The sequence below is a fragment of the Scleropages formosus genome, chromosome 7 (assembly GCF_900964775.1).
Source record: "Scleropages formosus chromosome 7, fSclFor1.1, whole genome shotgun sequence".
Taxonomy (NCBI): domain Eukaryota; kingdom Metazoa; phylum Chordata; class Actinopteri; order Osteoglossiformes; family Osteoglossidae; genus Scleropages; species Scleropages formosus.
Window position 1 is genome coordinate 5,535,497 of NC_041812.1, and position 12,720 is coordinate 5,548,216.

The 12,720-nt window shown below is 44.0% G+C and overlaps 1 protein-coding gene across 2 annotated transcripts in view; it reads left to right on the forward strand.

Annotated features, from left to right (window-relative positions):
• Nucleotides 1-1,344: 1,344 nt before the first annotated feature.
• The window catches only part of LOC108937765 (dnaJ homolog subfamily C member 13-like), a 38,160-nt gene continuing 26,784 nt past the window's right edge, over nucleotides 1,345-12,720 (forward strand). For both annotated transcript variants that reach the window (XM_018757910.2, XM_018757911.2), the window contains exons 1-4: nucleotides 1,345-1,467; nucleotides 5,135-5,215; nucleotides 12,321-12,396; nucleotides 12,486-12,635. In XM_018757910.2, the coding sequence (XP_018613426.2) occupies nucleotides 5,148-5,215; nucleotides 12,321-12,396; nucleotides 12,486-12,635 (294 nt within the window). In that variant the 5' untranslated portion in view covers nucleotides 1,345-1,467; nucleotides 5,135-5,147. The remainder of the gene's footprint in view (nucleotides 1,468-5,134; nucleotides 5,216-12,320; nucleotides 12,397-12,485; nucleotides 12,636-12,720) is intronic.

The following is a 12,720-nucleotide window of genomic DNA, read 5'->3' on the forward strand; positions in this document are numbered from 1 at the left end:
TACATCTCATAGAAAATACAATTTGTGCATTACATTAGGAGAAAGAAACATAATTGCAGACGTGTGATTCTTAAGTACAGTTAGTTTGTTTCTTTCCACCATATGAATCAATGTTCATCACACGAGTAGAGCCATAAAACTTTATCAGAATATACATGATTTCTGATGTCATTCTCAGTATTTTTTTTTTCGCGATACGTATAAACGTTTTTGTTACAGGAGTAGCTGTGTAAAGGTTTATCCGGGCCTGATCTTAAACTTATGGTGCATGAACATTTACACCTTACATGAACTTAAGAGATGATGGGCGAAGTGAGTGTGGACGAGGTGAGTTAAGAGCCTTTTTAAATGTGGACAGAGATTCAGCAGTTCTGAGTGAGAGGGGGAGGTCGTTCCACCACAACGGAGCCAGAACCGAGAACCTCCGCGCTTAACCTTTCGTGCATAAGACCACCAGGTGAGCAGATGTGGAAGAGCATAGCAGTCTGGTTGGGGTGTAGAGGATGATCAAGTCTTGTAGATATCTGGGAGCAGCTCTATTGATGCATTTGTAGGCCACAACCAGGGTCTTAAATGTGATCCGGGCAGCTATATGGAGCAAAATGGAATAATTGGAATAATAATTTAAAATTATAAATAATTTGAATAATTTGTACGAGGTCACAATTAAAGCTATAAAGTGTCCCTCTGCGAGTACAGCGACTTGTCTGCAGGGTTCATGTGTCTCCAAGCGGCACGTGCTCACGTCGCACCTCTCAGCTCCAGTCTCGTGCCCTGGGTGGACCCCAGCAGTGGTGTCGTGCTGCAGGGGGTGTCCTTGTTCTCACCAACCTTGACTGTGACTTTTACTTTTAGATAAGCCCCCCGTGCATTCCTTTATTATGTGACTTTCGCACCTGACTGCGTGTAGTAGTGTGTTCAGATAAGAGTGGGGTCAAGTTAGTGTGTCATTGCGCAGCCAAAGTTAAAGTAACAAAGACATGAGTAATTATAGTTTTCACTGTTCATTTGGACAACTGTGCTGCTAGTCACAAAACATAGAATCATATTTTTTAGATTAAAATATTACTGTAAAAATAGTAATGACTTAAAAGATGATGAAGAAGAAGAGCGGAACTGTGACTCAACTGCTATTACTGCGTATGTGATTCCCCAGCAGGAATAAGACAGACTCCGGACCCTAGGCTAAAGTGCACCAGCAGTTATCGGATAGTGAGAGATTATTATTATTATTATTATTATTTATTATCGCTCCCGTTCGCCGTCCGGCCCCTCGCCGGCGGTCAGCTGACTGTCCCGTGACGGGCCGGGATCAGACGAATGAGGCGCATGCGCAGTAGCGGTGTCGCGCCGTGCGGAGGACGGAGGAGTTTTCCAGGGAGTGGGATTAAAGCCCTGGACGGGAGCGGTGCGGGAACGCGCTCTCTGTGGGGTCGCTGCACGGGATCCACCCGCCGTGGGCACACGGTAAACAAGCAGCCCAGTCGCTCTTTTTAATCCTGTGCGCTTGGGTTTCTGTTCAGTTTAGAGAGCTGTTGGCTTGACGGATTCATCGGTGTCATGGATCATGGACATGGATGGATTTCTGAGTTCGAGGGTTTGCGCTCATTTTAACCGTTTTTTTTTTTTAAAAATATTTTCGCGGAAGTTTGGCGCTGTCACGAGCTCAGACCAGACGTGGGCAACGCGGCTCGGTCGTCCGCTGTTCAGCCTGTCAGTTCAGCTGAGATTCGCTTTTCTTTTGGGTGTTTTCGCCTCTCTCTCCGTTCGCACACGCGTGACGCGACGCGAGGCAAGCGATTTTTCAGGTAGGAGCGGCTATTAGGAAGCGCGAGGGGCGCGTGCCGTGCGTGCCTTCGAACCCGCGGACAACCTGCGCGCTCGCCCATACCTGTGCAGGTGTTTCCCTCGAGTCTGCGAGCGGGTCGGCAGCGCGTGGCCTCCTTTGCGCGTGAACTTTTTAAACTTTTTTTAAACACTTTTTTTTTTTTTTTTCTCTCGGTGTTTTCGGCCCGAGTTCTGCTGAGTCAACTCGGTATGAGGAGTGTTCAGAGTGTAAAAATGTCAGTAAAAGCGCTTTTTTTTTTAATTTACAAACCATAGTGAAAGCTTAACTGGCACTTAACACCCCCCCCCCAGCCGTTGCGCTGGTTGTAAATGAGATTGTTTGTTTGGCACAACCTGGACTCTTCATTAACATTAACTTAGATGATCCTTTGTCTAAGCAGAGTTGAAATCAAAGTCACAATCAGCTTTACAGTGTTTCACCCGTTTATACAGCAAGCAGGGTACCTTGAATGTATCAATTCATTAAAACTTTGGTCAAAAGTAGGAAAGCAGGCGTGGGGTTCAAACCCGGAATCTTCAGGTAATAAGACAGTGGCCCTAAACTGTACACTAGCTGCTGCTTCCAGCCAAATAGAAAAGAATCTTAGAGTTATTACTCATATCTGGGCATCTGTTTTTCTTTTGAGTCTCACCAGGGTTTTCTCTTTATCGCTGCAGAGTATCGCACCTATATCTTCAGTGTGGAAATGGCTGTGCGGTGAGATCTCTCTGATGATCTACTCCATTCAGCAGTAATATATCGCTGTGGCTTCATTGCATCTTGTTAGTCAAAAGAATTTAGCCTGTTCAGTACATGTGACCAGAAGTACCGCTCTTATCGCTCGTGTTTAGTCAGGGTTCTTTTTTAAAATGTATTGATGTTGCAGGTTTTTATGCTTTGAATCCAGAATGTGGGTTATCATCAGAGGTGAGATAGATGAGCAATAGAGAACTTGACTGTAGGTGGTGCTTTGGGACAGACTGTGACACCGGTTAGGAGCTTCCCCTAGTAATTTGTGAGTCCTGCGTTTAGCCCGACTGCATACATCCTCATATTTTGGTCTTGTTTCTGCCCATTGCCTGTATGCTGATTAAAGAGCTCATCCCCTTTATAGTGATTTCCTGTCCAGCCCTTAAGACCCGTCAGTCTAGCAAATCTGTCCTGTCGGTAGACAATGAAGGGATTGTGAAGCAGGAGATGGCACCTGACTTCACAACAGCAATTCTGGTAATAGCCTCGAGTGGGGTGCCCTTCGGCAGGTGCCTTTCCTGGTCTGGTGACGTTTGTTGGCAGCACTTAACAAACACGGGTACGGTTGGCAGCGCAACCATTCTTTGCTACACTTAGGTGAACCTTTTTACGTTTACTCATTTAGCTGATAAAGCAAATTAGTGTTAAGCTACCTACAGTTATTAACCTTTTTATACAGCTGGGTAATCTTACTGGAGCAATTTAGGGTAAGTACCTTGCTCAAGGGTACGACAGCCAGAGGTGGGATTCGAACCTGCGACCTTTGGATCCAACCAGATGCCCTTCCCTAGGTGATACCAGATGCCCTGGATTCTGCACTGTGGCTGGGGAAACTCTCAGCCCTGACCTATTGATCTGCTCCATGTTGGAGGAGGGGTGTGTCACATGACCGCACCGTACCATCGTGTCCCACCTCTTTCCCCTTTCTCATCAAAGAACTAATTGATTGGTCCGAAGGGCACGCTGTGGCTATCTGAGATTTGTTTTGGGTGATCCAGAGCCTATCCTGGAAACATAGGGCTTGAGGCAGGGGACACCGTGGATGGGATCGCAGTGCAAGTTGCCTAAAAAAAGACTGCTGTCTGTATAATTTAGTAGGTGAAATACTTCCTACCCTAATACTTATATTTTCACTTTCCATTGACTATGGAATAACTTCTTTTTTTGTTTTTGTTTTCAATTGTATGACTCCTCAAGCTCTGAAGTTCTTGCTTGGAGGTAGAACATTTCCATCTAACTGGGTGGCCCAAGCAGCCCTCAGCACATTCGTACCTGACTTATTTCCGTTTTAGGCGGTACTCCATAGTGGCCTTTGACCATCGCTTGAGCTCTGACCCCAACCGTCCCTGGTGCCGAGCAGACGGGGGGGGGGGGCTTCCGTGGGTCAGTTACACAGGCATTGTGAGCAAAGTTGCTGAGCTGGTTTCTTTGACGCCTCTGGGGCCGAGAGGAAGGAAGAGAGGAGTGAGTTATTTCCAGGGAAAGGCAAAATGCTGACAGAGGTTCCCCGCAGTGGAGTGCAGTTGTAGCAGCGTGACGTGTCGGTGAGTGTGGGAACGAGGAGTGAGTTTCTGAGCTTGGTTTCAGTTTGTGACCTTCGTGGTTTCAGGTTTGCACACCGGTCTTCTCTCCTCCTGCTGTACCTGCAGAAACCCATCGGCGTGTGTGCGTGCGTGTGTCTGCACGTGCATTTTACAGGGTGATATTTCTGTGATCATTAAACAGACTTGAAACTTCACCCTCGTTAAACAAGCATTTTACCCCTTTATAGTGGTTACAGCACCATCAGTTGAGTGTTCAATACAGTAAAAGTGTTTTGTTCAAAATCCTGCCAAATGACCTACAGCCTTTTTTTTTTTTTTTTTTTTTTTTTTTTTTTTTTTTTTAAACTGAACAAAAATTTAAAAGGAAGTGCATTTTGGCCATGGTTCTTTTGCTAAATTCTAGTTTCAGAATGTTTTCCTGTGTCATGTTGTGCTCCTTTAACAATGCATTTAGATAAGATAAAAAAAAAAAAAAAAAAATGAGGGAAGTGTCACTAAAATGCTCAAACACGTACCTTGTTTCACTGCTTTCTTTAGTCTTTAAGTAGCCCTTAAGCTGTGTGTGTTGAGGGATATTTTGCTGTACTCAGCAGCTTCACACCATTGACACGAAGGCCTTATCTATCCTGGACCACTAACAGCCATTGGTTGGACCTGGTGAAGATGTACTCCAAGCATTTGACCAAAGAGTGGGGAATAGGGCTTAGAATTTGGAACTGTTGGTACCTCTTGTAAATAGTGACAAGAAGGGGGTTTTAGTCCTAGACATCTGGATGGCTTTCAGGTCAGCATAGACATTTGAACAACCAGGACTAAAGTTAGTAGCCCTGGATATCCGGGGGTAATGGTGCTGTCATACCTCTTTGACAGGTGATGGTGACTGATTTTCAGTAAACCTTCAATAATCCAGGGTATCCTTGGTACTTATTTCCACCACGTGCCAGTATGTTGGTTACCATGTGCCTTTTGGTTGCTCTGTGCACTTTTCACCTTTGTTCTTCATGTGTTTTAGGTCTTGCCGGAAGATGAATGTCCTCAAAGACAACAAAGACGTCGCCTGCTTCTACACCACCAAACACTCTTGGAGAGGAAAGTAGGTGGTCTGTCTCCAGCCGATTACCCTTTAATGTCACAGGATGTTTTGTGAATTTAATGACACAGGAGACACTACTGTACTGTATCTTAAGAGATCAAGCCTTTCATAATGTAATTTCTGGTCTTTGGCTCTATATTTATCTTGGTGTTCGAGGTCCAGCCTGCTGCAAACTACATCCTTACCCTCGTGTGTGTCTTCCTCAGCCTTTGTCATGTATTGGTGAGAGAAATGTAGATTAACCTCAGAATCTGTGTGTTAAGATGTTAGTGGTGCACATGATACCCTTTAGTATTGATACTAATTGCCAGGCTGACCAAAATACAGTATGTCCCCTATAATATGCACATGGCTCAAAACGTTATGTTCTCATTTGGCTTGTATAGTGTAGTGAAGTCCTATGTGTGGTGGGTATTGGCCTCTTACACTCCGAGGAGCCCGGAACCTCTCAGCCCCTTTAAACTGGACAGTCTTCAGTTGCTGGAAATCTCCGTGGTGCTGTTGTGCTAATGTGTCCTGGTGGAAGTGATGGGTCTGACGCACGCACGCACAGCTGACAGGCTGGGATGATGAGCAGTGGATGGTGACTGGATGCATTACGGGCCTAACTGAGAGTGGTGATGGGGAGTGTGGATGGAAGCTGCTCTAGTTATGTTTGGGTGCAGGGCATTGCTTTTAAAATGTTTCTTAAAAAAAAAATCACATCTGTGTGTGTATATTTTATACATTTACTCATTTAGCAGATGCCTTTCTCCAACACAGCATACATCTCCTAGAAAATACAATTAGGAGAAAGAGACATAGCTGCAGATGTGACTTAAATACAGTTTGTTTCCGTATTTATAATCTCCCCCCCCCCCCCCCTTTCTCCTCCTCCAACTTTGAATGGTCCAGTTGACCTCTGATACACAATTCAAATATTGCAGGCTGGGTATGTCTCAGGAATATTATTTAAAAGGAGAAAAAAAAAACTGAAAAGGGTGTCAGGATAGCAGATGCTGAGTACAAAATCCAGATGTTGTGTCAAGAAGAGCTTGGTGCTGGCCAGTGGTGAAGCCAGTTCTGTCTTGTATGGCCCTCAGTACCCTGTGAGTTGGGGTGGAGCAGTGCAGTGGGGGGGTTCCTGAAACACAGAACAGTGTGCTGTATGGGGTCTGACCACAGTGTCTTAAACTCTCAGGACCCGCAACTTATTATCCTTGTGTTCCATCAGATCTTTAATCACGTTTAACCTGCACTTCTTCATTCCTCCTTATTGCCAGATGAGCTGAAGGTTTCACCTGTAGGAAACCATGTGAAGAACAGAATAAAAATGACTGATGTAATGTTAAGAATGATCTTCTTTGTGTGCCTTAGTCACGTGCTGCCTTTTCCAGGACTGCTGAATGGTGTGTGTGTGTGTGTGTGTGTGTGTGTGTGTGTGTGTGTGTGAGAGAAAACACTGTGAATCCTTTTATTATTTTGACTTTAATTTGATTTGATGGTTGCTTGGCTAACAAGGCCCTCAGTTTAGTTGGCACAAAGTCTCTTGGAGACATGGACAGTGTTTATATCCTGATTCCTTTGTGTGACATAAAATGGGTACAGATTTTTGTGAGCAAAAAACTTCAGATTTTCTTTTTTTTTTTTTTTCTCTCTCTTTCCCCTTCTGTGTAGTGAGTTGCATATCACTATATATGCTTTTGGACATTATCTTGTCTTCCAGTGTGCTTTAGGGCTTTAATTTTTAAAAGCATGGTCTCGCTGTTCTTTTCCTTTATGATAAATTAATAAAGTCGTAGGATAAATCCCCAATGTGGAGCAGGGATAGGAAGATGAATGCTAAATTGAAATTCAGTCAAGTGCAGCTTGAAGCATGGCCTAGAAATGTGGCTCTTATTAAAGGTCTTCTTTGAAACTGCACTCCCCCCCCCCCCCCCCCCCCCTTAACCAGGTTCTGGACTGCCAGTATATTATTGCAAACGAATGCTTTTAAAAGTTTAGAAGAACATGTAATGAAGCCTTTTGGTCCTGTCAATGGAGCCGATAATTTCTTGAACAACCGCTGTCACTAGTAATGTACTACAATCTTATCAAGGGTCTGGGGTCAAGCTCTTCAGAGAAAAATCCAAGGAATGTGTCCCATGCTTCAGCAATAGCTTTATCAATAAGTTAATGTGTTTAAATCCATGAAACAGACAATGCAGATAATGTCTTGGTCGTTATTTGCTTTCCTAAAAGTCCCTAAATGTGTGTGTTTCAGGGGACAGGATTATTACATTACACATTTAATATGAAGATGATTCAACATGGTTGTAGGCCGCAACGATCTTTTATTTATATGCATCGTTTGCTGGCTGAGTTGTGCAACTGTGCTTCCTGCTTAATGCGCCTTCGCTTGGATAAACCATAGCTATCGTGTCAGATGCAGTGCGATGGAGTTGTGCCCTCCTATTGCTGACCCTACATCAGCCCTTGCTATTGAAAGCCAGTGACCAGGAAGAGGAGCTTCTCTTCTGGAGGACACTGTTGTTCCTCCCTACAGTGATTTGTTGTTAAAATCCATGCATGGCTGGAGGAGCTTTTGTTACCAGGCGCTTTGTTGGAGAAATGCTGGCTGAGGTTGGAGTTGCTGTCTGCTTTAGTGCAGGCTTGTGGTCTCTCATGATTTATGGTTCTGTGTACGTCTTATCTTGAGGAACACTGCCATTGGAGAGAGGTGCCAAAAAGCCACGAGTTGTGCGTTGTATTATATGCAATATCATATTCCCAGCAAACAAATATATATTTTAATGCATTATTTTTTTGTGAATGATTGTATAAGAGAATGTGAACTGTGGTAATTGTGAATGGAAATGAGATGCATGGACTGTTGGAAGTGGAACTGAATGTGAAAGGTCCCCACATGGGTGGGATAAATGGGCTAGAAGGGCCAGGTAAAGGGGCAGGACTCATGTCCAACTAGAACTCCACTTCATATTAGCTGTTGACTATTGTCTTATCACAAAGTTGCTGTACCATGTTCTAGAAATCTGTTACGTCACACTGTTGCCTATTCAGGGGTTAAAGTTTGTTGTGTGTTTTGTTGTGCGCAACTTCTGGTGTACAAAGCAACAAGTGTATTGGTTACAGCAAAACCCTTAATGAAGATGTTATAGTACAGAAAGTGGTTCTTCAAATGTAGATTTAAGGCCCTTATTTTTGTAGTCTCATCTGTGTAAAAGAGCATTATTATGGTTTCTCTTTATTGAATGTTGACTTCCCCTTAATCGTTGACTAGTGGAATGGTTTGTGTGCACTGTTTTAAATGGTAATTCTGAAGGCCACAATACTTAAGACTTCATTTGGTCTCAGTAGAGATGGGTAAATGCTGTCTGGCTAATTGCCACTGTGTCTGGTATGTTTCACAGATTAACAGACAACTCCACAATTTAGCTACATTTAAACAAAAAAAAAAAAAAAAAAAACTTTTTTTCAAATCATCTTTTCATGCATGGTAATTTTTTTTTTAAAAGAAGAATTGGGTAAATTTTTTTTTTTATGTGTTGAGGGCTGTAAACCACTGGCCTGTGTCACATGGCTCCATGTGGTCTGAGATAAATGTATTGGGATGAGCTTTGGCCCCAGGTTGTCGGGAGTGCACCGGTGTGAATCATTATTGGTCCGCATGACGCAGTCCTGCCCTGATGGTCTGGATGAAGACCAGAAATGAGGTGCAGAAGGCCTGGGCTGATGGGAGTTGGCAGGAGAAGAATAGAGGAAAAGAAAGAAAAAATGGAATGAAGGATTCAGACTGTAATTTTGAGAAAATGAACTCTGGCATTATGGGTCCAAGCAGAAGTGTATAATAAATGGAAAAAATGCGTATTGGGTGAATTTGAAGAGGGGGAGAGGTGGATTTGGGGTCTAAAAAAGGTAAAAGAGATGGAGATCTTTGGTACAGTTCCATCATCCATCTGGGCTGAGTGGCCCTTGACTCGACGTATGCAGCCTTTAGTTGGAATGATTGGCAGGATTATTATTTAACAAGGTCAGTTTCCCTTAACTTTCAAATTGCAAAAATCACATGGACATCTGCTTCTGTAAGCAACAACGCTGTTAATATTTGACCAAATTCATCAGGAGTTTGTGGGCTTTTGCTACTGAAACTTGATTCATTCAGCTAACTCTTTTCTCAAAAGCGATTTACAACGTTAAGGTACTGACAGTTAAGCCATTTATACAGCGGGGTAATCTTACGGAAGCAATTTAGGGTAAGTACTTCGTTCAAGGGTACCACAGCATAAAGAGGGATTTGAACCTGTGATGTTTTGGTCCAAAGGCAGCAGCTGTGAACCCTAAACTACCAGCAGTCCCTGAAATGGGTATGTGTTAAGTGCAGTGCAATACACTGGAGCCTGCAGATACTGTCCGACAGCGGTCTATCCCTGCTCAATACATTCCACCTAAGCAAATGATCAGAACCTGTCCCGCTCAGTGTAGTGTCCTTGATCTTGCCCTGTATTGATACAGTATAAAACAGACCTGTTCTATAAATGACATTCTATAGTTCATTCTTACATTTTAAGTCCCCTTGTACAAAGGTGTCAAGCAAATAAAGGTTAACTTCTTACTGGAGCAGGTCATCTCATTTAGTAGCTATGTTGAACTAGCATGTCTTTGCAAAGCTGAGGTTCATTATATTTCCCTAGGTCTAAATCAGAACCCAGTCCAAAGGCAGTTGTTGATTCCTGCTAAGTGGCTTCCCCTCTTTTTACTGAGTCCATCAGCTCCAGTTCTGTGGTAAGGAACTGAAAGCAGTCAAGGGTACCCCATACAGGTGGACTTGCGTTCCGCGAAACCCATCGTAAGTCGAAAATGCATTTGATACACACCTGTGCGTGACACACTGGGAGATGCGGATCACTGAGAGAGTATCGCATCGCATGCCTGGGAAAAATTCAAAGTACAGTTTCTACTGAATGTCTATCGCCAGCTCACCATTGTAAAGTTGAAAAAAATCCTAAGTTGGGGATCCTCGGTACTTCAGTTTGGGGATTACACCAAAACTGGTCCGTTGAGGAATTGCACGAATTGAGCAAATCTCATCCTTATTGCCTGTGAAAGGATGTGGAAATGCTAACCTTTAATTTCCTCTGGGATGGACTCTTAGTCTGCCTGGAAAGTGATGCGCTAAAACATTTTGGTCCCAAGAGACTTTCTAAAGAGGTGTATCACTCTGAGTGGTCTCTCTTATGATGGCCGCATTGGAATTCCAAGGAATGGTGCCACTACTGGACGCTACTGGGAAAAGCAGTGAGGCAGTAATAAAGTGTTGTAGAAGAGGTATTGGAAACAGATGCTTTGTTTCTTGGAGGTCAGTGTGTGGCATTTCTGTACAGATGCTCCTCGACTTACGAATTTTCGACTTTACGATGGTGAGCTGACGATAGACGTTCGGTAACTGTACTCTGAATTTTTATTTATCCCCCCCCACACAAGCAATATACGGTGTGGTACACTCTTGGGATGCTGGGCAGCGACAGTGATCTGCATGTCCCAGTTTGCCACGCAGTTGCTATACAGATACCTCCATGTATCTACGTTGTTTTGTGCATCCATAATGTCACGGGAACGCCCATCTGTGTCTCCTGCTACTGGTGGGAAGAAGAAGAGGAGGGAGATTACTCTTGAGGAGAAACTCATAATTGCCCAGCATGAAGGCGGCAATCCCGATATGGCCATCGCATGTTCGCTACGCTATGATGTTCGGTAGGTTAGGTGTATTAAATGCCTTTTTGACTTACGATATTTTCGACTCGCGGTGGGGTTACATTCCGTGAAACCTATTGTAAGTCGGGGGCCACCTGTACTCCCAAACGCATGAGGCTTTGTTTAATTTGGGCACTCTGGAGATCTTGATTACATTGAGGTATTGACCTGTTGCGTTGTTCCTTGAGTTGCCTTGGGGACTCGGTAGGTGTCGAGGGCAAACGGTCCAGTGTAATTGACCTCTCCACAGGGCTCTAGTGAGACGGTGCCTTCAGCCTGAGCCGTTGTTGGGATAGTACAACCTCGGTTATTTGTGGTCTAGCTGATGCGAGGAGGTGATTTTTGTAGCGCTGAGTAATGGGAGAAGTGTCGGAACGATTCAGGAGAAATGTGCACTTCTGTCGTCTCTCTCGACAAAATGTGCTGTGATGAGACTTGGTCACGGTGAGTGGGATTTCAGCTGAGCTGCCTACCTGAGATGGGCTCAACCACAGTTGTCCTTGAGGCCAAACATGAAGCGGCCCCCGTCACATCGGTTTTATTGACTGAAAATGTTGGGTTTTGCTACGGGATGCTCATGGGTCCTCATCCTCCTGAGTGCTGGCCCAAGGCTTTTCACAGCAGTGTAAAAAGAAAGTGGAGGAATGGGGGATGGAGGAATTTCATGCTGCGCTCCCTCCTGAGCGCTGGGGCGATGTGCTGGTGCTGCATAACAATTGACTGTATCCCAATTAACTTGGCACGGGCTGAAATCAAAGCGCACGGTAACTGAAAGCTGAATATTATGAATATGAAACAAAGTACACATACCACCATTATTTTATTTGCAAGGCATGTAACGGAATCATTTGCCTATCTATATAAATGAAGACCACAGTAATTAAAAAAAAAAAATCCTGTTCTGAATCCTTTTTACTTTTTTTAATAAAAGTATTATGGGACTACCTGTGTTACATTGCTCTTAATATAGTTCTTTACCTGAGAAATGGCACTACGCTACCAGCTGTCCCTGGCACTACTGCCTTTGGACCCAGAGCTCACAGGTTCAATTCTCCCTCTGGCTGTAGTACCCTTGAGCAAGGTAATTACCCTAAAATTGCTCCAGCTAAAAAAAAAAAAAGAAAAAAAAAAAAGAGAACCCCAGCTTTATGAACAGGTAAATTATAAGTACTTTTAACCTTAAGTCACTTTGGAGACAAGTCAGCTAAATTAATAAATGTAAATGCACATTTTTGTGAATTTTAAGTTGTTTCAATCTGACAATGTCTTTACTGTGGTGTTTGTCTTAGACTTTAAATTACAAATATGGGCGCTCCATACATAACATTAAATTGTTTGTCTTTATGTCTCACTGACTCGTGTCATTGGTTTCCAGGTACAAAAGAGTGTTCTCTGTTGGAACCCATGGCATCACCACCTATAACCCCAACACTTTAGAAGTAACTAATCAGGTTAGTTATTTTCTTATTCGCCTGCAGTAATTCCATCGCCACCTGTGAGTTTCTTTCAGTGCGTTTCTGTATCCGTGTCTCGGCCGCAGTGGCCTTACGGGGACATCTGCAGCATCTCCCCGGTGGGGAAGGGTCAGGGCACGGAGTTCAACCTCACCTTTCGCAAGGGAAGCGGCAAGAAGTCCGAGACACTCAAGTTCTCCACGGAGCACCGGACCGAGCTGCTCACAGAAGCGCTGGTGAGCCGCTATCCTGTGCTTCGCATTACCGCATTACCACGTACTATGACGTGATCATCCCTGACGTGATCATCCCCAGCGACAT